The sequence below is a fragment of the Folsomia candida genome, unplaced genomic scaffold, assembly GCF_002217175.1.
Source record: "Folsomia candida strain VU population unplaced genomic scaffold, ASM221717v1 Fcan01_Sc009, whole genome shotgun sequence".
NCBI lineage: Eukaryota > Metazoa > Arthropoda > Collembola > Entomobryomorpha > Isotomidae > Folsomia > Folsomia candida.
In genome coordinates, this window is record NW_019091201.1 from 4,570,398 (window position 1) to 4,596,217 (window position 25,820).

General features: G+C 38.3%; 2 protein-coding genes across 4 annotated transcripts; both read right to left on the reverse strand.

Annotated features, from left to right (window-relative positions):
* Positions 1-219: 219 nt before the first annotated feature.
* On the reverse strand, positions 220-15,973 carry LOC110853746. Of its 2 annotated transcripts, none has more exons than XM_022102064.2 (8): positions 15,153-15,973; positions 2,745-3,145; positions 2,590-2,655; positions 2,452-2,514; positions 2,276-2,373; positions 1,781-1,905; positions 1,644-1,714; positions 220-1,562 (listed from the first exon to the last, which is right to left on the reverse strand). In XM_022102064.2, the coding sequence occupies exons 1-8, from the start codon at positions 15,831-15,833 to the stop codon at positions 1,454-1,456; spliced, it is 1,614 nt and encodes a 537-aa protein (XP_021957756.1). In that variant the 5' UTR covers positions 15,834-15,973; the 3' UTR covers positions 220-1,453. The 2 variants fall into 2 exon arrangements, with proteins under 2 accessions (XP_021957756.1, XP_021957755.1); XM_022102063.2 differs by lacking the exon at positions 15,153-15,973 and adding an exon at positions 3,458-5,359.
* A 4,342-nt stretch (positions 15,974-20,315) lies between these two features.
* LOC110853823 (aminoacylase-1) lies at positions 20,316-24,364 on the reverse strand. Of its 2 annotated transcripts, XM_022102161.2 has the most exons (10): positions 24,150-24,364; positions 23,577-23,749; positions 23,359-23,430; positions 23,149-23,248; positions 22,062-22,208; positions 21,801-21,988; positions 21,260-21,489; positions 21,100-21,160; positions 20,985-20,990; positions 20,316-20,558 (listed from the first exon to the last, which is right to left on the reverse strand). In XM_022102161.2, the coding sequence occupies exons 1-10, from the start codon at positions 24,226-24,228 to the stop codon at positions 20,400-20,402; spliced, it is 1,215 nt and encodes a 404-aa protein (XP_021957853.1). In that variant the 5' UTR covers positions 24,229-24,364; the 3' UTR covers positions 20,316-20,399. The 2 variants fall into 2 exon arrangements, with proteins under 2 accessions (XP_021957853.1, XP_021957852.1); XM_022102160.2 differs by lacking the exon at positions 21,100-21,160 and having other exon boundaries at positions 20,985-21,051; positions 24,150-24,360.
* Between the last annotated feature and the right edge of the window lie 1,456 nt (positions 24,365-25,820).

Consider the following 25,820-nt stretch of genomic DNA (forward strand, 5'->3'; position numbering starts at 1 on the left):
CTAAAAATATTCACACACAATTACAAAAGGTGGTGGTTACGACTTGAATTCTTTTTTTAACTCATAATTACACAAGTTAATATGATGATTCTAGATTATAAATATTTTACAAACGACTATAAACGGAGGAGCATCATTCCGTCCCGTTAACGAATTTACAATGGGAAATTCTAACGAAATTGGTTCTCGGCGTGGTTGGTTGATACATATTTAGTACAAATTATGGATCGATTTATATAAGGGTTTTTGTGTACTGTACTGTTTTTCTTCATAATAATGTTGATAATAATCTTATCTTATCGACGACGATTATTTAAATAATAATACAAGCTGTACAAAATCGCTCCTTCCTCCTCCTCCACTGTCTAAAAGTAAAAAACGACATCAAGAAAATATTATCAACACAAAAATACTTTTCTTACAAAAAACACTTCCCTTTCTTTCTCTCTTTTTTATACCGTTTCGAATCAGCTATTCACAATATCTATTAGCGATGATACGTTAATAATTACATTTTACTTTACACATACATTGTTTTTGTTGAGAAATACGTTTTTTTTTCTTGTGTATTTCGCTTGACGTGGGGTTATTTTTATGTAAATATTTACGTAATGACGACTTATCTATTTTACTCTACAGTTTTTTTTTTAAATAAGTTTGGAAATTCTTATTTATTTCGAAAAACTACGTCTAGTTTTTTTTTCTGGCCACTTGATGAGTAAGATTTAAACTAGTCCCGCAAGATTAGATTAGACTTTGATTCGATTTCTGATTTCTCATCGTTTGCTAAGTATTTATATAATTGTATTGTTGATAAGAATTGCTTATCTATCAAATATACCGAAAAAGTGAAAATACATTCTTTGTTCAAGAATAGTGTAGGTATGTATCTAATAAAAAACACATATTCTACCTACATCTTCTCCTTGATTTAGTACTTAGATTATATAAGATATCAATCATCTTATCTATACAAATTATAGCCTCTTGTTATTTCCTTTTCCTATTTTATAGGCATTTTTGATTATACTTTTTTAAATCGACAAATTAGTAAGAGAGTACGGGTAAGAGAAACTTGTTAATGGTAAGAATGTGAGCTCAACTTTTTTTCTACACTCTTGTCATTTTAAAAATCAGTCCTTTTCTTGCAAACAGTCTCGTCCTTTTCGTTTCATATAAATTATCCTTTTCTTGGTCCGCCTATACTTGCTGAATGTTTGCCACTCTGTATTTTATTATTAATATATGTACTTATATTTAGCTTATCATTAAATTCTCAGTACTGTTGGTAGCTTATAAAAAACAAGTATAAAATCAACTACTACCATGAAAAACATTTCTTTCGCTCTGACTCAGTTATTTTTATCGGTAATCACTTCTACGCTGGACGAGACGCGGTAGCAGCAAGAATACTACAGCTAGTTGATGAGTCATACTGACTGTAATGCTGTAATCATTTCACCGGTGTCCGTCGGATGATAATTGGTGTTGTCGAGGACAAGTTGGAAAACTGAAGCGTGTACGTTTGAGGTCCGGAAGGGGCGGCACAAAGGTAGTTCCCTCTATAATTGAGCAATTATCAAATTAAGTGATGAACTTGGCTTGGTTTTGAATTGGTACTGAATCTTTTAAGTCGTGCATACCGAACGTTTGTGATTGTCCCAAAATCAAGAGGATCTTCTTTCTTTATGTGGATTTTCTGATCCGACTGACGCTGAAGAAAATAAACAGATAAATTAGCAACTTAAATACTCAATTTAATTATAATGTTAAAACTTACTTGAGCTTGTGTTGTGATAATTGTGGCCGTCGTGCCATCTCCAAATTCTTCTTCTTCATCTTCATCTGAACCATTGCCGCTGTAATCTTTCTTCATTTCACCTCGTTCTAAGAGTTCCAAGTTTTCTAATAGAATAGTAACAAAAAAATGATTAGATTCTTGCAAAAATTGGATGAAAAACAAGTCGTCTTTATTAAGGGGTGAAAGCCCTTTATAAGATCGTTATGTCCGTCCGTCCGTCTGTCTGTCCGTAGCTCCGATAACTTTTGAACGAAAAGACATAGACACTTGAAATTTTGAACGTAAACTCCTAACGTCAATAGAGAGGACGAGTTCGAAGATGGGCACTGTAGGTCACACCCATCAAGGTCAAAAGGTCATGAAATGTCATTTAAAGGTCAAATTGCATACATGCATCAATTTGAATTGAAATACGGATAACACACTTCTTTCACCCCTTGGTTACATTCGTTGTGACGGTTTATTTTAACAAACCTGGATCAGACATTGCCCTCCTTATCGACATGGGATCCTTTCGTGACCATTTTTGGACTTCTTCGTCCATTTTGTGGATTTTGGCAGGGTTGAGAGCCCTAAAATAAAGAGGATAATCACAATATTATAACACTTTTCCAAGTATTTCCACCCCATAAATAAAGATATCAACGCACCATAGGCATCCTTTCCTGGTACCATTCCCAGGCTTCTCGATTTTCTCGAAACACTTATTTAAACTGCACACAAAAAATCAATATTAGAAAAAAGTCTTTTATGAAAACTGTTCTTAAAAATGCGGAGTAAAAACACACCTTAAATTATGCCGCACGCTATTTTTCCATCCACTTGGAGCGGTTTTGAAGTAAGGGAAATGATCACTGTAAAAAAATAACAATAAAATCATCAGTTTATCTACAAACTTGATAAATTTGAATTCAAAATGCATCATTTTCATTTTCCTGCTTACCACATAAACTTGTAAATTTCGGACACAGGCAAACAACCAGTCTTTGAATTTTTTAGCGACATTGCAATTAGACAAGAATACGAGAACCCTGGTTTTGGATATATCCTTCCATCCGTGTGGGGTTGTGGTTCGTGCTTCTGCTTCCTCTTTTTTGCGGGAGGTTCCAGTGAATGAGATCCAGCAGTGGTTAGGATGTACTCCGGCTCTTCCAATTCATACTCCGGAGTCGGACTTCGAGATCCAGTGTCGGGAACGATCCAGGCAGCGATGCTACCGTTGATGACTTCACTCTCAGACTCATCGTCAGTCGCGAGGAATTCGGGGTCCGTTTCCTCACTCCCAATGGAAGAGGAACCTGCCGACCCGGATACTGAGGCGGGTACAATACTGGAAGGGTCCACCTGTAACATAAAATAGATAAATAACGTTAGATTTCTGGTAAATATTTATAAAAATGTGGTATTTTTTAAGTTTAAATTCAGATTTTAGAACGAACGACAACAAAAGCACCGCCCACCAGCAAATTAATTGACCAAAATTGTGACGGCGGAAGTTGGGGGGACATTAGCATGAATTGGAGGAGAAGGGGCTTATCAACATGGATAAGACACGATTCTGCTCAAATTTATGGGGGGCAATGTCCCCCTGATAACTGCCTCCGCCGATAACACCACCATAATTACTATCCATCTATCCACCCGTTATAATTTTACCTTATAAACCACCTTATCTTTATACACATGCTTCCTATAAGCCATTTCCTGCCGGAAATTTTCCACCACGTCGTTCAGTCTTGGATGGGCGAGGACAGGTTCGAGTGGAACCCCTCCCCCGAGATAAAACACATTGTTCCCACTTCTACTCAAAAACACGTCGTTGCCATTCCGACTTTGATAATTCCTCTTCCCAGGAACCACCCGCACCCCTTTTTTCGCCAAGTAGCACTCTTGTTCAGCATTCACGTAGAGAAATTCGTCGTCATCATCGTCCGCCGCAGGGTTGACGATTTTTCCCTTTTGCACCATTCTGGAGACGAGTTGCATATTATTCAGACCGACGAATTTGGGGTGGCGCACCTCCATTTTTCGTCGCCCTTCTCTCGGCATTTCGGGAGGGACGAGGAAATGGTCGTCGTTTCTTAACTGGTTGAGCAGCAAGTTGTTCTGGTTAACTTGTGAATGCTGTTCGACAAAGCCACCCTCGTTTGACTCGTCACTTTCGATGGGATTGTTCTCATTATTTTGATAATATCCGTCCCCCATTGCGCCGGCCTCGTCACCCTCGTCGTAATACTGATCTTGGTCATATTGTCCATTGTTGTTGTAAACTTGTTGATATTCTTCCTCCTCGTCATCTTCCACGACTTGATAATCGTCCTCGTCATCTTCGTCGGGATTGATCATTTCAATGTCTAAACCTTCAATGTTGAAATCCATTTTGGGTTTTGGAACTTTTACAGGGATTGGTCGCCTCATCGTGGTGGTCGTGGTCGTCGCCATTGTCGAAATCTGTTCAACTTCTTCCACCTCGTCCTCCTCATCTTCTTCGTCTCCTTCCTCTTCTTGGGCGTATCCACTAAACATTTCTTGCTGGATAAGCCCCTCAATTTCGTCATCCACCTCTTCCTCGCCTTGGTCTGGGTCAAACTCTTCGGCATCTTCTATATATTCGACATCGTCCTCCTCCCCCCTTCGACTAGTTGGACTTCGTCGCCCCCCTCTTCATCTTCCTCTGGGCCGAGTTCCTCCATACTTCTCAAAGATTCTACTGAAGGGTCCAAATCCCCTTCTTGACCGACTACTTCGTCATCTTCGTCGTCCTCCCCACCGTCGTAAATACTACTCCACGGCTTCATTTTCGTAACGATAACTTTTAACTAACACTAATTAACTTTTAATTAACTTTTCTCTTCGTCAGTTTTTAACTCGTCAAAATAAACTAGATTAAATAACTAGATAAAATGTCGTCAGAAACTCAGTCACACTTTTTCCGTCCTTCCTCTCTCCTCTCTCAGCACTAACTAACTAAACAAATCACGCGTCGCGTCCACCACGCTCACATCAGATCTAACCTTCCCACCTCCAAGTCTCAAAATTAACTTCTTCCTCTTCCTTTTCCACTTTTCCAGAAAATAGTTCCGAAAATTCAGAAAAACTTTCCCTCAAAATCCAACCATCGTCCAACAACAAATCCACAACTGACAAACAAAATCCGTCGTAAAAGCTTGGTTTAGCTCAATTTTCAGCACCAAATCTCACAATTAACTTCTTCCTTGTCCACTTTTTCAAGAAACAGTTCCCAAATTTCCGGAAAACTTTCCCTCAAGACTCAACCATCGCCCAACAACAAATGACAAACAAACGCTTCCAAAAAGCTTAGCTTAACTCAGCTCAAGCTTTCCTTAGCACCAAGTTTCACAATTGTAACTTCTTCCTCCTCCTTCCTTCCTTCCTCTTTCCACTATTTTCCAAAAAAACAGTTCCAAAATTTCCGGAAAACTTTTTCCTCATCAAAATCCAACCATTCAGCAACAACACCACTGACAAACAAACGCTTCCTAAAAGCCAAGTCTGATCCTGCTTCTCCATGAGAATCCGGCGTGTGTATGTGTATAAAAATATGCACATCGCTGCTATCAAGCATGCCTGGGGAACGCCAAAATTCCCAGTGCTGGCAGGAGCTTGGACCCCACGCTCCAGCCGCGGGGTTGCCAGCTTGGGCGCTTTACAGCGTTGAAACCTTGCGAACCAAGCGTGTCCAAAGCACCACCACCACGAAATAAATAGGAATCCTTTGTTGTCTCGTACATTACGGGGCAAGGCTGACCAAAACCAGGTTCGAAAGAGCTCAATGGCCTAGCAAGGTTTCTCTCTCCATAAAACCAACTAACTAAAGACGATTTATACCTGTCCACGGACAGAGTTAGTATTATATGCTGGGCTGCTATGCAATCCATTACTTACTACCCGAGAGACCAGTCTTTTTATAGAAGGGCAAAAAAATATTATTATTATTATCATCAACCAAAAGGAGAGAGAATCCGTCTCGCTTCGGCCGTAATAAATAGAATATGAAGGAGATTTTTCTGAAATGTAGAGAAGAATTTTGCAGACTAGGACATATCATTTTTTTGATGATGAGGACACATATTTACTATTTTTAATTAGGTAATCGTGATAATAATTATGTTTTTTTTAATAAAATCAAAAATTTTGAGCATAACAGCATTTTTTATGGCTAATAATTCTGCATTAATTAAATCGAAATTTGGTGTCCAAACCGTGTATGCAATTTACTTTTAAGTTCGTAACATTAGTTAAACATTAGTTAATTACAAAATTAAGTAATGTTTGTCCTGTCTCAATTTGCATAACATGACTTGGTTATAAGATCTGTGAATAATTAAATATTTCAAAATATTTTTATGAATAAAGGATCCCTCTTAATTCGAAATGTCGACACTCTGCAAATTTTTTACAAGTAATTTCACCTCTAAATATACATTTTTTCTTAATAAGCATTTTGTAGTCTATTTTACTTTCATGGAATTTTTTTAAACTATTCAACCATGAAAAAAAGCAAAAAAAATACAGAGAACAGGTTAATACCGACAACTTGTTAGTACAACTATTTGTTTTTCACTTGTACTTAATCTAAGATCAAAACCTGTGACAGAACAGAGCCAAGACGACTTTAATTTAATACCTACCTACTCTTTTCCACTTTAAACATCATTTAGAAAAAATTGCTCCCACATTTTTTAAACCGCCTCTCTTCCACATTTATTAACAAAGACAGAATTTCGACACTTTCCAGTACCATAGAATAGGACAGACCAAAATCCAGCCATCCATGGTAAATAATACGGTGATACGGCACGCAGTCAGTCACTCATTTCATTTCTCAAGGTAAAAAGAAGACGAAGGTGTCTCAACTTGAACAAAGGATGCTTTACTTTACATAATAAATACCGAGAGGAGAGGATGACGACGACCAGTGGCCGCGGAACAGAGGGGACAATGTCCCCACTACCATTCGATGTCCCCATCATCTTATACAAACCACTCCCTCCCCAATGGCAATGTCCCCACATGTCCCCACACCTTCCGCGGCCACTGATGACGACGACGACGAGTGTGTCTCACAACACGAATCGCTCTTTACTTTACTTATACTTCTTTCTTTCTTTCGCTCTTAATGTTAAAGAACTTTTTCATGGTCATTGCATTCGTCTGAGAAGAAATAAATTCACACAAGCGAGCAATTCTCAATATGTACTCGTACATACTTACTCATTCACTACGTAACTCACTAAAAAGTTGGATTGCATTGTGCATTGCACCCGTAATGATCTCATACTGGAAGGGAGGTGAACCAGCGTATGCGATCCGATTTTGGGCAAATTAGTGGGAATCGATGGTAAATTTAATTAGGATTAAATTTGCGAAAGACACAATCTCCGAATGGGCACGGGTGGCAGAGATGTTTGCATCCGAAGAGGAGAAAACGCGTCCTAAACTTGATAAATTTTACACTGTCCGAATTGATTACGCGTTTTCTCCTCTTCGGATGCAAATATCTGCGCCAAACGTGCCCCTTGGGAGATCGTGTCTTTCGCAAATTGCATCCTAATTAAATTTGTGATCGATTCCCACTAATTTGCTCAAAAATCGGATCGCATACGCTGGGATACCTCCATTCTCAGTGACATAAAACTAAAACATGTGCTCACATTTTTACCCCGTTCCCTTCCCCCAATTTTCCCCCCGTATTTATTTACGTCTCCAACTTTGGTCACACGACTTATGTACAATCCCCCCCCTTCTTACCAAACAACATATTTTAATACTTATGTCATTACAATGATGCATTACTGCCTTTTCCTTTTATCTCAATCTCGCCCGACAACTTGTCCATTTCCTTTCTCAAGCAGATTCCTCACTCACTAATATATGCACAGGTATTCCCATAATTCTCTCTTCTCTAATCATTTTTTTAAACTCATTAACTACTTGTTATCATCATCATCATCAACTCAAAGGGTTAACAACATGCATGTCATCTTCTTCACGAGATTTGGAGGGAGAATCTACCAGTTTGTAGTAACGACGTAGTAAGATTGACCCTGACTGACTCGCTCTCTTTTTACTGGGCTGGATTGGATCTTGGATTGCATGGTGGTGCAATTCCCTTGAAAATGGGATGCAATGTCAGATACACACTCACGAGGAATTTCCGACCCCTCCCCCTCCTCCGCTTAGACTCTTTCATTCATCGGATCGATCCGGTTTTTTTCACAGGATCCGGTTCTCCGTAGTGCTGGAGCGGATGTTAAAAAACCGGGTAAGGAACTTCCGTCCTTATATTCATAGTACTACTCTCTTGCCCAACAAACTCGGTTGGGTGGCCTGGCAAACTGTATAGTAAGCAAACCGAGCCCTTGACCCCTACAACATGAACTCTGCTTGGATCACGGCCAACCGAAAGCTACAGGGTGTCATTCCCATAAAACACCGCACCAGACTCACTGCTGCGCAACTTTAAGTACGTAGATACAGGTCTAAAATTGGGTTTGGAGAGAGGTAAATATTGCTCTGAAGGTTCAAAATGGTATGAAAATGCAGAATGCAGCTTGTTAGAAAATTATAAATATGGATTTTGAAAATATTTCTATGCAGGTTTAAAATCGTATGAAAATGCATCTCGTTAGAAAATTATGAGTATGGATTTTGAAAATATGTATGTAAATATTTCTCGACAGGTTCAAAATCGTACGAAAATGCAGCTTGTTAAAAAATATATAAAAATGGATTTTGAAAACATGTAAATATTTTGCTCGAGAGGTTCAAATCATATGAAAATTCATCTCGTTAAAAAATTATGAATATGAATTTCGAAAAATATGTACGTAAATATTGCTCTGCAGTTTCAAAATGGTACGAAAATGCATCTCTTTAAAAAAAATTATTAATAAATCGCATGTCATAATTTAACTTTTCAACCAATTAATTATTATTACCACACCACGACCACCTACTCGAAACGAAATTAGTTTACAAACTCAATTGCTACATGATTCACACACTCGGAAACTGGTACAGTATCGTACCGGAAATGGACTTTTATCCATTATTAACCTAAAATTAGACCACTACATATTTTTCCCTCACAGAGAAACGAAATATAGGGTAACTTCGACACGACAACAAAGCGTAATCGAAACAGTGATGATATAATGAAGTAAAGTTTACTATTAAAGTGGACTGTTCGCATGTCGGGTACAAATACAAAGAAACAGTGGCCGCGGAAGCTGTGTGGGGACATTAACAGGGGAGTGAGGAATTTATATAAATAACATGAGCAAATGATGATGCAGACATCGAACAACCGTGGGGACATTGTCCCTCCACTTCCGCGGCCCCTGGTACTCACACAAGTGACGACCAAATTCATTCAATTTTAATCCAAATCCAGCTGCCCCATTCCACCTTTTATCCCGTCCACCCGGCCTGGACATCGGCTTTAATACAATAATAATGCCATGTAGTTCATCTTCCCATCCATCCATCCATCCATCCCTGGCCCCTGGCGCAGATAGTTACAGACACAAAATACGGGAGAAAGACCCATCCCTCGTACCAACCAAAGTAAAGGAGGGTTGTAAGTATTTTCTATTTTCCAAGCTGGGGGAGGGAGGGGAAGGTTCCCATCCAGTGAGTGCTGGCTAGTGCTGCTCCTGACATGAAAATCGACGCTGCCTGCGAGTCGAAAAACGAGGAGGGGAGCTTGCTTTTAAAAGCACTACAGACAGACACAAAAGCAAACCCAGCGTTAAAAAATTTTACTACACGAGAGACCTTCAGACAGACTTTAAACGTGGTGGACCAGGCCAGACCGCCTAAACCCCTATAATTTTATCTATCCTCTCCTCCATCAGTGGCCGCGGAAGCCGGGGAGACATCGGGGGACGTTAACATTGTAGGAATGGAGAGGGAGTGGTTTATATAAGATGGGGAGATGATGATGCGGACATCTCACAACCGTGGGGACATCTTCCCTTCTGCGGTCCCTGTTCCTTTCCTATGTGCATGGGATGCACTCAAATAATAATAATAATACTGCTTCTAGGCCAGCAGGGAAGGTAGGGTAGGTTTTCAAAGTTTCAAAGAGACGACCCTTCCATGTACCTGACTCTCCCTCCTCTTTTACTTTACCATTTTTGGTAGTATGTAGGCCTTCGTGATCACGAGGCTGCTGCGTGATCATGGATGGAACCCTTAAGGTTCATTTCTCGTTAGCCTTGCACATGTTGTCAGATTTTATATCCAAGCAAACCAAAATGTAGACCAACGAACGACCAAGACTTCTCCAACCGTCAAATAACTCAGAGAGCAAACAACAACCTTCCGGTTTTTTAAGATTTTCTTTTTTATTTAAGAGTCTGCATAACATACAAACTATTTTACCAACCGACAAAAAAATTGGGCTTCTTTTTAAATAAAATGTATATGCGAGTGAGACCTTTTTCCTTCCTCGTAGAGTACTTACACATAATCATTATCCACACGAATGCACTTAAATGCAATGCGAGATGCATGTTTTTTTCTCAATTGTCCTTTGGCTAATAAAAATGATAGCGTCTTCTATTTCTTTCTATTTGTAAATGCAGTATCATCCCAAATTCATCATCTTTCATGATGTGATGAATATTAAAAACTTTTACGCTACGAAGAGATCAATCATCCGTTTGATATTTTTTGTCCAGTTTTATTATGAAAACCGAAGCTTTATTATTGCTAGTAATACTTTCATAAAATCATGACATGATGAATTCTCTTCTTTGTCAGTTACTTACTTTACTGGACAACTCCTTCTCTCATAATAATTTGTATGTATTTACTTTAATCAGCGTATCCCAATACTAATAAGAGTTTATTACTGCGTGTAAGAAGAAAGGAAACCACTTCCTCCTCAGTCTCAAACACAATCAAACAAAGGGTTTCATATTAATTTAATTAATTCGACTCTTCACTCACATGCACGCATACACATGTCATGAACACGTCCTACGTACTATACAGGAAGGCAGATGATAAGCGGGTATCAAATAAAATGACAGAATTCCACGTTTCACCAAAACCACACCGCAAAAGTCCAGTCAAATCCAATCCAACTAAACCACAACTCCTGGTCTAAATTTATACATAAAATTGATACCGAAACGTGGAAAGAATGATATCGAACCTACCCACGAAACAAAGGACACGCCAAAATAAGAAGATTTCCCGTATCATGTCATCGTCCACATGTGTGTGTGTGCCATGTGGTCGAAAAATTTACTATTCATGTGTGACACACTACTCTTATAGCGAATCTGTTAAAAAAAATAATCACTCTTCGTACAAAACCTGCCCTCGGCAAAAATTCGATTACGATGAACATGTGCAGCAACCTAGTATTATTGCATGATTGCAACTTCTCACTCAGCTCTCGATTTCTTCTTTGTCTTTCTTCTCACAGTGAATTATATAATTGAGAAAGTACAGGTAGGTAGGTACCAAACCTACAGGTACACCAGGATCATCATGAAATTGGCAGTCTACTCCTCGCCTCAATTATCTTTCTTCAACACAAAGCAAAAAAGAAGACAGAAGGGAACGGTTTACTGCAAACAGCAGCACCAGATGGGCAAGGCCACCTAGTCTCGAATTGCAATTTTGCAAATTATTCGCCAACATTTTTTTCTCCGGCTGAATTACATTATTATTCCCAATCCAATCTAACAAACTGGGTCAGGCAGTAATGAAATGAAATGAAATAATGAAATTTGAGACCGGCATTTCTTCCAGGGTAAGCAAAAATGCAATAAAAATTAACAAAGAAAAAACAACCGTGTTGATTTTCAACACGCAGCCAAAAAAGCTGCATTCTTTCTTCCTTTGTTTCTCATAATAATCCTTTTCCTGGTAAAAATAAAACACTCCTCGGCTTAACAATCAACAATCATTTCTTTGAATTTCAACCTAGTCAATGAATGAAATGAATCGGCCTTCTTTCTCGAGCTTATTCGAATTTAAAAACCTTTTCGCCATTAGTGCGAGACTTAATCCAACCCTTTATTTCCAAGCCACTACCACTTCACATTTTTTATCCATTGTTCTTTCCCTGCCAGCATGGACAACAAAGTATAATTCATGGATGGAATATACGTATATTTAATTATCACGACTTCCCGTACCAGCTTGTTACTGGGTACAACTACAACTAAGGAAATATACAAGTGTGGCCTGGCCTGATTTTCTCGTACCCTTCTTTTTTTACCACCAGAAACAGAAACAACGAACCTTATTCTTCCTAATGATAAAGTTAATACGAGGAAAAAGCCGGTAGGTTGTAGGTTGTAAATAAATTTTAAGTCAGCTCAACAGTCGGACACAGAACCCAAGTCCGTAGTACTTTGTCGATTCCTTATCAGCAGCACATGGCTTATTCATTCGAAGGGGTCGTATCGTGAGAAAAACCTATTTTTGTACGAGAGCCATGTGTCCATCCATTCATTCACAAAACTAAAACTATATAACGGCCGGTTCATCCGGAGAATAGAGAACCCTTCATCACCACATACACACAATTCCATGAACTCATACATATATATAGAAAAGGAACCCTTCTTATTAAACTATGAGGGTATTCATTATTTCTTCGTATCCTTAGTATTCTTCGTATCGTAAAATAACTTACGAAGCTTACGAGATTTTGTAAGCGTCGTAAGATTTTGTCATCGAAAATCACGTTACTACGCTTACGATTTTTACTAAACTTGACCCCTTGTTTTTTCTTCGTAAACTATTTTACGATACGATGGATACGAAGAAATAATGAATACCCTCTATGTAACTAACCGACCAACAAACAAATGCATTATGCAGGCAGAGTTAAGAAGGGGGAAAATTCTACATATTTATTAACAACGTGTCATGCAATATAAATAGCAAAACTGGAGCAAGAAAGAACAACCAACCAGGAAAATGAGTAACATAGAAAAAACGACCACGTAATTATTATTGAATTATTTTACTACGAATAATTTTTACTACATCAGATATTATTTTACCGACCAAACCAAACCACCCGGCCAACTGGAACTGGTAGTCAGTAGTTGGTAGACCAACAAAGTATTCAATTTTATTGAATGAAATGAAAACTCTGGTTGTATGCATATATAATTACGTGACTGGATGGATGCATATCTGCCTGTTTATTTATCCGGAAGCCAACCAGATGCATAAATAAATAATGAATGCAATGAAACTCCAAAATCTCCTTTGTCACTTTTCAAAAAGATGGAAATGTCAGTCCTCCACAAATTCTGGGTAAATTAACCGTCCATCATTTGTCACATTACGTTACCAAACATTCTCGTCATAATCATGTCTCGTCTCTCAAAACCCAAAAATAGACCGTGCTTGTCCCATTCCGCACTGATTTTTTGTTTAGACACCTTTCCCGTAATGGTTCATTTCCAAAAAATCCGATACTCTTTTTTACTCAATTTGTACACCGACTCGGAAACCGTAAAAAAGATTCCTGCATTAATTTTTTAGTAAAAACGGGTGACATTCAAATATGTCAAAGATGTAGTTCGTCCCAAAAAATCCGATACTCCACAATTTGTACGAGACTCAGATTTTTAGTAAAAACGGGTGACATTACAAAATTAAAAAATATCTCAAACCAAATCAAAAATAATCTTCAATTTGTATGCCGACCCAGACTAAAACCTAAAAAATTTACTGTATTTTTTTTTTACTAAAAATGGGTGACATTACAAAATTGTTCTTCGTCGCACATCATCAAATTCAAAACTGGGACAGACAGGAAACATGTCCAGAAAATAGTTTTTATTCAGGTAAAACGTAAACCAAAAGTGACGAAGGCAAGGAAGAAGAAGAACAGAACAATGTACAAATAAATGTCAGAGAAAAGTTGGCCGGTCAAGTGAAGCTATTAGCCATTCAAATGTACAAGTTCAAAGGAATTAAATAATTCAGGTCAGTTCTATTATTTAGTTAAAAACTTTCCCTTCTCCTTTTCCACTCCATACAATAGAGTTGTACCGTGAAAAACAATTTTGGACAATTTGGGACAATATTGTCCTTACGGAGAAGGCATACAAAAATTTAAATCGGACCCATCTCGTACAACTCTACGTACTTGTTCACCCATAAAAATAGTAGAATGGTCAATACACCCAACTTTTCTATGAATAATGCCCTCTTAATTAACTCATCGTCAATGGAGCAATGCATTTAGGCGACAGCTTTCTTTAACCAAATAACAATCACTAATTCCAGAATGAATTGAATTGAGTACGCTTGACATTCAAATATTTAAATCAGGATTGAACAATGTGTGTGGTGTGAGTAAAAGAAAATGCAAATATTCTATATTTACTTAACAAGTGCGGGACAATAATAATAAACAGGATTTGGACAAAAAGGTCATTTCTCCCCGTTTTTACAACGATCGATAGAGATATGACGACATCAAATCATGCACTGACCTGGCTGACATCGTAATCGTCATCTCTTCTTACTCAATAAAAACGGAACAATTTGATGCTATACACGTTACCAGAGACCACTTATCTACTTTTCACGTACAGTATTCGTCATACGTAAACAGTGGCCGCGGCAGCGTGTGTGGGGACAAAAGGACAACGTCCCCCCACGGTTATTCGATGTCCCCATGTCAGATAAACCCCTCCCTCCCCCCATCCAACAATGTCAACGTCCCCCGATGTCCCCACAGCTTCCACGGCCACTGTTCATTCTTCAAAGTAAATTTTCCATCCCACATTATATTCAGAATAACGTCGTAAAAAAATACAAATCTCTCAAGAAAATGACAAAATACATTCGTCACCAAAAATAATAATAACGTTACTTACATTCAAATCTCAAATATGTACAAAGTAAATATCACAGAAACATGTCTGATTTCCTGTTATCTTATCGCTCACAATTTCCTTTTCCACTTGATCCCTCCATCCATCCACTCCACCCAGCAAACAAATACATAACATCGTATCCATTCATACATTCCATTTCCATTTATTCCTAAAGGTAACTGGCCTTTTAAGAGGATCCCGATAATTTCTTAAATTAGTCAAAGTCAAAAATTTATGAATTTTCAGTACACTTTCTCCAAATAATTAACTAACTGACATTTAACCTAGAGAAAGTCGACACATGTGCCCGAGACCGATAGCAATCTACCTCTGGGGCAACCTGAGACAAACCAGTTCGACAAAGCGGTGGTGTGCTTTTGTTGTCATTTTTGCACATCTGATCCCTAAAAAATGTAAATATTCCAAAAACCCCGAAAATTTCTGAGAAAAGTACTTACCATAATTCCACAGCTTTCCTCAAATGAGATCCCTTTAGAGACTTCGCGATTCAGGAAACTAATCCCATTCCAAACATAAATGGAAGACCCACTTCCCCCACCACCCCCACTTTTCGTCGCCGAACTCACTAATAAATTACTGTTTACGCCCAACTTGGTCGTCGTCCCTGTCGTCGTGGTCGTTCCATTTCTCACCAAACCATTCTGAACCACAACTTTCGAAACTTTCCCATTAATCGAAACCGACACGGCTTTTTGCTGCAAGTTATTCTTATTTAAAACACTGTTCTCCTTACTCGTCGTCGTCGCCACGACCTTTGTCGTCGTCGCCACATCATTATTATTGTTACTACACACCCTCAACCTCTCCTCCACCACGAAATTATCAAAAATATCAATCCCCTCATCCCCCCTTCCTCCCGTACTATCAAACCTCATCCCAAACTCTTCCAGGCCCTCCTCCCCAAACAGGAAATCTCCCCTCTCGTCCCCACAACTGTTTAAATCCTCCAACATAAAATCTTCCAAGGATTTCGAGGAGCCGGGCGGGCTCAGGTCGGAGGGCACTTGAAGGAGGAGATCCATATCGTCGAAAGAGTACTTCAAGTCACCCTCCATCATTTCTTCGAGACTTAATTTCCTCGAAGAACCACACCCCCCACCACCGTACATCAAGTCCATTTCGACGTCGCCGTGTTTGTCGTCGTCGTCGCGCCAAGTGTTTGTTGACGTTTGTATATGTTACACACGGCTATTTGCTATATTCCAGCCACCAACAAACACTTGTGTCCCTCTTGGTAAGGAAAACAACACTGAAGTTGTGCTAAGCTGGCTGGGATAGATAAAAGTTGAGTCAAAAATTCCCTGCAATACTTCCCTCCATTCCTGCCTTCTATGCCTCGCTTTGCCTCTCCACCTGCAGTGGCCGCGCAACCTAAAGGGGGGACATGGGGGGACATTAACATTGAGGGACGGGTTTATATAAGATGGGCAGATGACATCTAAAACTTGTGGGACATTGTCCCTCGATGTCCCCTCACACCTTCCGTGGCCAGTGATCGCCACCACCACCACTGCCTGCATCATGGCGGGTTTCCCTTTGTACCCCGATGGAGAGAATAATTCTCCAGAAATTAATTATAATTCGAGTTTAGCCCTCATTTTAACAAAATTTGGATGAAAACGCGTTAAAAATTCTGGGGGATAAGATAGGCTGAAGAGATTTGGAAATTTTGGGAAATTTCTATCATAATTTTGAGAAATAGTGGGATGATTTCAGGAGTGAGGGAGAGTTCATTGTGGAGAAGGGGAGGAAAGTGGTGGAGAGCAAAACCTGAACGTGAATTTCTTTGTTCAGGCAGAGAGAGCAATGTTACGGGCAAAAGTTGCTTTTGGAATATGTTGTTGCCAACCAGAAAATCAAATGAGGAGGCTTTTCTGACGTTTTCTGAGGCCAATTTCGGAAATCTTGGTGTGCAAATGTGAGTGCAGTGGAGTAAGAAGGTTGCAAAAATATTCGCGAATCCAAACCAGGTTTGGCTTCTTTGGAATGACGAAGAAATTAGCAAAGGTTGTGAAGGTACGAATTGCACAAATGATGAGATGAGACATGCATCAGGATGACTACCTTTGCAAAAGTAAGTTGGCGAATTTGGGATGAATGATGATTTGCATACCAGAATTTTCCATGAAACGTTCTTCTCTTCCCCAATACATACATTTAATTGATTGATTGATAAGTATTTAGTTGATTTAATTGCTTTCAAGTGAAGTGAAATGAATGAGTGGACTGGATCCACCGGAAATTGGGGTTGAATTAAATTATAATTCGCGATAATAAGGAGCAAAAATGCGATTCATTTTTGCTAATCAAGAAATAGGTAGTCTGTCCGTTTGTTAAATACATAAATACTTATCGAAATTGATTGCTCCAGTTTTTTTGCTGGCAAAATAAAGTTATCATGATAACTCTTTGTTTACTCCTCGTGTACTTATCATACACAATTTACTTATCATCACCACTACCACCACCATCCCGTCATATATATTTACCAAACACACAAATAAATCGTAGTTTTTGGGTAAATATGTATGTGTAATTCCATGTTTCCTCAGCTGGATAACTCATCCGCCATGATTTCATGCTACGTAAATACGTATCATACAACTACTCATGATGATTTTAATCAGATCAGACCTTCAGATAAAATCGTAATAATAATGACTCATCACATAATAATTACTCACCTACACAAAATTCGTAATCAGATCTTCATCCTCATGAAAATTAGTGAACGTTTCCCATTTTAAAACAAAACTTTATTATTCGAATTGAACTGGACCATGACACGACCGTGAAGGTCATCTTGTTTTCCTCATAAATCGAGTTGATTGTACGAGTGTGGAGGATTTTTCATTTTGGCACGTGCAGAATTTATGCAATGCAATATTTGCATCTGTGTTACTTTAGTTATCGCAATAATTCAAACGGCATGTAACATATAATTTTGTCCATTTCTATTGTTCCTTCCTCCTCCGTGCAATGAAATGCAATGCAACCGGTTCTTTTCATTACTTTCATTTCATTTATGTACGAATACATTGTTGCATTACAGACTTTGTATGCATTTCGTTCGTCGTGTGGAATAGGTCAGTTCTCAAAGTTTACTAAACAACAAAAGCCCCGAAACTCATCTCATGCACAGCACACAGTCAAGGCCCATCATCATCATTCGTCGTCATGATCAGTGGCCGCGGAAGCCGTGGGGACGTCTGGGGACATTAATCTTGTAGGATGGGGGGAGGGTGGGGTTTGTATAAGATATGGGGACATCGAACTACCGTGGGGACATTGTCCCTCTGTCCTTCCGCGGCCACTGATCGTCATCAAGGCTACACAAAATCCCAACCAAACATTTCCATAAGCCAGCCAAACTTCTTTTTTATCCTGCTTTTGCATGCGATCCAATCTTTCCGGGGGAGAAAATGCGGGATTCGGTGGCATAAAGGAACAGATGGTTCATTGGCATTATGAATAAGGATTTTGTTACGAGGGCACGCTTTTGTGTCACAGATTTTGGGTAGTGTGACGTGACGTGCATTTTTCAGTTTTCATTTTTTGGGTTCCCTTTACATATGTGAGTCTCAAGTTTCTTGGTTGTGACAAAAATATGGCATATTTCTGATGTATTTATCTGTTGCTCGGTATATATAACCGACTTTTATGACCGAAGATAATTGCACATGATATTTGCACAATCTAAACTTGGAACCTAATTAAACTATCATAATAATTTATGTACTGTTAGTCTAGTCATCATAAATATTGCAAAAATACGATCAAATCGTTACGAATGTATGAAAATCGGTTTTTTGATCCTCTTTACATAATTGCAGTCTCAAGTTTCTCGGTTGTGACAAAAATATTATGAAATATTTGTGTTATACAGATTCTGTAGGCGACTTTTATGACGAATAACATGATAATAAAAATTTGCATAAATAAAATTTGAAACCTAATTAAACTTATCATATGTCCAGCACATCGTTAGTCTTGTCATATTTAATTATTGCAAAAATGCAATCAAACAACTGCGAGTATGTACTCCGTTAAAGAAATATAATCCCTGTTTCTATTCCCACTTCCAGACGTACCAAATGTCTGTCTGTCGTCTCTGCAAATGTCCATGCAAAATATTTTTGCAAAATAAAATACGCCAAATACCTTTATCATCACATAACCAGTAGATAGATATTCGTCTCACTCGTTCATTCTTCTAATAAAAAGAGATCCAGAGAAGTACATACATACATAAATTTGCATGCAAAACCAAAATCCAGCCTCCTCCATAAAAATGCATACTAGATTTATGTATTTATTAACAAGTAGATGCTACTTGAGTGCAGGGCAAACTACGTACGTGCGAAATCTAGTCGTGTTTTTATATTGCAATCATAACATCAAAGTCAGTGGCCGCGGACAGAGGGACAATGTCCCCACGGTTATTCGATGTCCGCATCATCTCCCCATCTTATATAAACCCCTCCCTCCTCCTATGCTACAATATTAATGTCCCCACCGCCTCTTCCGCGGCCACTGATCATCAAAGTATGATGCACTGTGGTACATAAGATTCTGCACTTCTGCTGCTCTGTTGCATGAACAATTTTGACATTGAGAGTTGTCCTTTAAATCGGGCAGTCACCCTGGATGGATGGATGGATTCACATCACTCCATTATATCCTGGACAGTCAACCCTGCTGCCTTTGTTATTGCAATATTTGTACGAACGTGCATGCAGCGAGCAAGTTTATTTGCGATTTTTTTTGCCAATTTATATGTGCACAGCAACCACACTCGAGAGAGACTTGTTTACCTAAGAAGACTCACTTGCTGTGATGATGGTTTGGTGGATGGATGATTGTAATTTGCGAAATAAGAATTCGCGAATGGAATGCAATAATAAGTAAGTAAGTAACCCTTGCTAAAATTTGCTGTGAGATCCACTTTTTTCCAGTGCCTCACTCCTCACTCCACGTGTAATTGAGCCAGATCTATCAAGAAGAATAATATATGCGTCTTAGGAACTGGGCAGGTATTTGACCTGGTTCAAGTATATAGGGAGAAATGAATGAAATCTCATCTGGCCAGTTTTTTTGTAGTCCGAGTCAGGCAGGGCTTGTGTGCCCGGCATGATTGTCTGTCTGTCGCTCGTGAAACTTATCCAATCGACTTGAAATTTTGGGCACTTGTAGAAAATGCAAAATTAGGAGGTAAGTTGAAAAGGGCTTATTTACGCGTCGTGATTGTCTGTCCGTCTGTCTGTCGATTACGCTCATAAAATTGGTCTAATCTATATGAAATTTTGCAGAAACGTGGAACATGCAAAATTAGGAATTAAGTTGGAAGATGGGCTTATGTACCCGCATGATTGTCTGTCTGTCTGTCTCTCAATTACACTCGTGTTAAAACTTATCTAATCGATCTGAAATTTTGCACACTTGTACAACATGCAAAATTGGGAAGCTTGTTGGAAGATGAGCAAAATGTGTGTAAAAATGAAAAAGTTGTCGTATTATACTCACCCCAGTTTTTAATAATACCCTGACTCGGGCTAAATAAAGCTGCCCTGTGGGGTTTTTAAGGTGGTAAACTTGTGCACTTATGGGAATTTTTATGCATACGTGATTTATTTCATGCATAAAATGAAATGGACACGTATTTAGGAAAGGAATTTAATAATGGATCAAGGCGTGGAATCGGACTTGGTCACGTTGACAATTTTGTCGAGGATGGCCTCGTAAATTTCGACGCCTCGGAGGAACACGGTCTCATTGAGGAACTCGTCATGGTCGTGGAGCAGCACGGGCGTATTGTTCATCGGGGAGAAGCCAAAGGCAGGAATCTGCATGAAATTAATTGAGATTTTCATAATTATTTACATATGTTAACGTATGGACTCATCACTGAAAGAAATCGTCAAAATAAATACATTTTTGATCATTTCTCGCCTCTGGGAATTTATTTTAAAATTTTGGACGACAAATTTGTAAGACAGAGAGTTCCCAATTTTTTGAAAATATACACTCCAGATTTTGACACTTTTTGAGGGAAGAGATCTCAAGTTTAAGAAGCCTTCAGAAAATTTGGAACTCATCGAAACTGGCTTAAAAAAATCAACGCCATTTCATTAATCAACTCACTGACTACAAATTTGTCGTCCAGAATTTTAAAATAAATTCCCAGAGTCGAGAAATGGTTAAAAATGTGCTAATTTTGATAATCATCGAATCCTGTGCTAATTAATTAAACAATTTTGTACAAAACTCACTTCAAGCTGTCGCATAAAACGAATGTCAGTCGCGGCCGGAAATATTTTCTTGTTCAAATTCAAACTCCTTAAAAAATATAAGTTTCAAAATTTCAATCGACTTTTTCATACATACCTCTCGAATAAACATAATATCCGTGCTTGCCGGAAATATAGAGCTATTCAGTTGCATCTTTCTACACACATTTTTCATAATTTGCATGCAAGCAGAGTTTCAAATTCTGACTCAGCTTAAAAAATGTATGGAAATTATTATGTTTTTTTAGATTTCGTACAAACTGTCCGTCACCGATTTGAAAGTGGTCCACCAGACGTTCGAGTCATTCAGGGCCGTCTGCGCGATGATGTTGGAATGTTGAATGTAATCGTAAGACACTTCCGGTCCAGCTTCGATGCACAAGTCGTCCAGCATCTTCTTCATATCGTCCAATTTCCAGTGGGGGGTGATTCTCATGTCGAAAACGACGGACAACTCGGGTGGCACGACGTTAGGTTGGAGTCCACCCTGACATCAAGTCAAAATTCTGTATCAAAATCTGTGTTTCGGGTGAAAGTAACCACTTGCAAGAAATAACGGGGTGAAAGTGGTTTATTGCAGGTGAATATTTTGACCTGCAAGAAATGCAAGGCGCAAGAAACTACGTCCCGGCGCTATAAATAGTTCATACTGCGCGTGGCCAGATGGCGCATATTTCTTGCACTTTCTCCCAGTTTCTTGCACCTCGCATTTCTTGCGTTTTATGCTTTGCAGTGCAAGAAATACCCGCACCCTGATCATAATTAGCATAACTTCGAGTATATAAGAACGTTAATTACCGACAACATCGTCATATTAACAGACGTAACATCGCCCAAGTCGAAATTCGGGTTGGATTTCAATCTCGCCTTCTCCACTTCACGAAGACCCAATAACTTGTTGATTATCTTATGAATTTTCTCGGCAGCCGTGTCCTCGTGCAGGATAGAAGCGTGGCCCGTCTTTCCTTTTGCGGTCATGCGAAATTCTGCGCAAAAAAGTCATCCATCGATGCAAAATCGCAGTAAAAAATTGCATTATTTATTTATTTATGTATTTACGCCAAATCGCTCTCTCCCCATAAAACACGTGGAAACTCTCGTCCGGCGATGCGATCCCTTCATCCAGCGCAAAACCGACGTTCAACGATGCAAATTCCGGCGATTTGACGAAACATGCCATCCCTTTGTATCCGCCAACCTCCTCATCTACAATTTATTTGTGTACGCATTAACATCTCAATAAGTAATCGGCTTAAGTCAACAAGTCCTTTTTATCCTAGAAAAAGCAGACTTCTTAATTCTCCGATTTGATGGCTACATAAGTTGAGAGGTATCGATTTTACGACGCTATTTTTGCACGACAAGTCCTTCTAATTCGGAAAAAGTAGACTTAATTCCCCCATTTGATTGATTTTACGAGACTATTTTTACACGAAAACTACGCCTTTGAAGTGACTTTAGTCATACATTCATTTGGGAAATAGTTAAAATATTTGTATGTATAACCCTAAAATATTTACTGGGTAGTTTAGTCCCCTCACAAATAAGGTAATTATTCGTGTATGTCGATATAAAATTAGCCCAGACAATAATATAAAGGACGAGTCATTTCATTCATTCATTTCTTAGAAGTTTGTCAACAACTGTCAATTGTCAATTGTGGCTATTGTGAGGGAGAAAAGGGTCCAATAATCATAAAATTGAGGTCCATTATTCCCTCTCTCTCTCTTTCATGTTCAAAGTCATAAAGGGTGGTTTGGAAGCAAACATCAGTAATTTTCAGACCCTTTTTTCATCAGCCAGCCCATCCCTTCTTTCATACAATCAGTGGCCTCGGAAGGGTGGGGACAGAGGGACATTGTCCCCACGGAGCAAATATTAGCAATCTTGGACCCTTTTTTCAATGGTAAAATTTTAACGTGGGGACAGAGGGACAATGTCCCTACGGAGCAAATATTAGCAATCTTAGACCCTTTTTCAGTGGCCGCGGAAGGGTGCGTGTGTACAAAGGGACGATGTCCCCATGGTCGGTTATTCGATGTCCGCATCATCTACCCATGTTATACAATAAACCCCTCCCTCCCCTATCCTATAATGTTAATGTCCCCACATGTCCCCACATCTTCCGCGGCCACTGCATACCTACCTGGAACAAAGGAGACATGCACCGTTCTCAGAGGGACGACTCCTCGAGCTTTCAAGTTACGAATGGCTTCCAAGTATTGGACTCCGACGCATTTCATGTCCTTCAAAAAATAGTTAAGACAAATATGTTAATTTAACACCATTTGCTGGTGTAACATTTTTTCTACTCCTTGAACTCTGATTTTGGGCCATATTTTGCGTTTTTTTGTACCTGCGACCCTCTCGCAAATATGTTGCCATTTGCATCTTTTTCCGCACCGAAAGGATCATAGGTCCATTTGGTCTGACAAAATTATATGGAAAAAAATTGCATTTTTATTTTACAAAATATGTGTGAAAAATGAATTCAGTGTAATTTTGATTCTGAAAATTGTGTAAAAACTGGCATTTTTTTGTGAATTATGAATGCAATAATTTTATTTTTATTACCGCATCCACCGGAACCACATCAATATGCGAATTCAGCAGGACTGACTTTAACGTGACATCTTTTCCCTGCCAGGTTAACCAAACCGCAAATTCGTTGGGTTTTGGAAATTCCACGATATGAAATTCCAAACCTAAATCGATCGCTTGTTTCTTCAACCAGACAATTGCATTTTCTGCAATAAAAATACAATTTGCGAAATTTAGAAAGCTTTTTGGTTAATATTAAAGTTATTGAAATTAGTAAAACTGATTAAAAATCGAGTAAGATCTGCTAAAATGTGACTAAAATTAGGTGAAATGTGGCTAAAACATGGTAAAATAATATCAAAATATGCTCCAATGTGACTAAAATTTGCTAAAACGTGGTAAAATTTTGGCAAAATATGCTAAAATATGCCAAAATAAAACATGGTAAAATATTGAACCAAAGTTCAATATTTTGGCAATTTTTTGCTACAAAACTATCCCAACCCTTATGATCTAATCTTTCTAATATTTATTTAATTTATCCCAAAAATTCGAAATCGGCGTCAAAAAGGGCAAAATATTATAAATTCTGCACCTTTTCCTTACCATAATCTGGTTCAGGATGGACCGTCTTAATTCGCAAATATTCACGGAAATTGGTCACTGCAATATTTTCCTGGGCCATTTTGGAAGTTTTATGAATTTCTGGTAACGTCAATTTCAATGTGTGTAATTTATTAAATAATCCAGTGAACACAGATACTCGAGAAAGACCGGCTGATAATCTGTCTCTTTATTTCTGTTACATGACTTTATTCAGTGTTCGGTATGCATATTCAGTTGGATGGAGTGTTTAGAATAATGCTATGAGCAGTGGCCCGGGAAGCCGTGGGGACATCGGGGGACGTTAACATTGTAAGGGTTGATGGGGGGAGGGAGGGGTTCATATAACATGGGGAGATGATGCGGACATCAAACAACCGTGGGGACATTGTCCCTCTGTCCACACCCTTCCGCGGCCACTGATCTTGACTATATATTCGTGAAGTCAATATTTGTAGAGATAAACCTATGTCTGTTTCTGAATTAATGCAAAATGTAAAGTTCGTGATGGATTAGATTCATGAATTAAATAGATAAATATGCAAAATGTTTCACGTGCAGATGTGAACAACAGATATCATTCATCCATTATTCGATCCTCTTGTGCAAATAATGAAGTAATATATACACACAAGGAATATATACAATTTGCAAATTTGTATGATTTTTACACCGTTTTACTATACATTAGTAAGTAATAAATTAAAGGAATAATTCCAAGATAAAGTCTTCGCCTTTCTCAAAAATGTAAAAAAAAATTGCAAGTCGTACACCAAAAAATCGAAAAGATTAAATCACAGTTGACAGTAAATGAAAAATATATGATGTTTACGATATTTTAAAATTTTTTGTACAAATGAAATTCATAATTTTTAAAAATAATCATAAAAGTTATAATAAATGCACATAATTAATTACATATAATTTTTCATGCAAATTTTAAAATCACGAAATAAATAAATGTGAAATGCTGGCTGGGTTTTAAAACAGAAAAAAAATATTCCAAATTTGCTATGTATTTAACATTTCCAAGAACTTGTGAAGTTACTTCAGCTAACGGATGTAATGATTCCACAATCATGTAAAATATGTAATTCAAATGATCTCAAATTATGCATATGTAAATACTTTTGAGAAAAAGATGACAAAATTCCAGCCAAGGACATAGTTGCAAAAGCATTTCTCTGAAATATGTATGTATGTATCCGACCCGTATTAATTTTCTAGGCGTATGAATTTTAACAAAGAGCTTGATTTGAATCTATTCATGAATTTTGGTAGAAACGACGAAGGACTGAAATTATCATGCATTAAGTTCTTACACGCACTGTGATCACGACGGGATAAGGATCGTTTAAATTATAGCGTAATTTTTGCTAATAATTTTGTTTTTATCCACGTTTCTTTAAGCAATTTGTAATAATCATGCACCTTTCAATCGCACTTTTATTCATCTTCACTCTCTACTATTATTCCGGTCTGTATCACACTTTGTGTGACATTTCAAGCCTCGAGAACGGTAACGATGAGGAGGGGGGACAAGATGACGCTGGAATCTTCGACCTCCATCAAACCGACACTTTTGTCGTGGCGTATGAGGACGCAAAATTTAAAGGTAATTCATAAATTGAAATGGGATGATTTATGCGTTTTTGGCAAGGATAAATTTGGTAA

Bases quoted from the DNA above. Each gene is read 5' to 3' on its own strand.
- LOC110853746 (XM_022102063.2), bottom strand. From the start codon at position 4,327: ATGTTTAGTGGATACGCCCAAGAAGAGGAAGGAGACGAAGAAGATGAG. The intron at 2,656-2,744 runs GTAAGCAGGAAA...ATTTTTTTACAG, and splicing joins GAAATTTACAAGTTTATGTG to TGATCATTTCCCTTACTTCA. The intron at 1,715-1,780 runs GTAAGTTTTAAC...TATTTTCTTCAG, and splicing joins TTATCACAACACAAGCTCAA to CGTCAGTCGGATCAGAAAAT.
- LOC110853823 (XM_022102161.2), bottom strand. From the start codon at position 24,228: ATGGCCCAGGAAAATATTGCAGTGACCAATTTCCGTGAATATTTGCGA. The intron at 23,249-23,358 runs GTACAAAAAAAC...TATTTTTTGAAG, and splicing joins TATTTGCGAGAGGGTCGCAG to GACATGAAATGCGTCGGAGT. The intron at 21,490-21,800 runs GTAATTAACGTT...ACTTGATGTCAG, and splicing joins TTAATATGACGATGTTGTCG to GGTGGACTCCAACCTAACGT.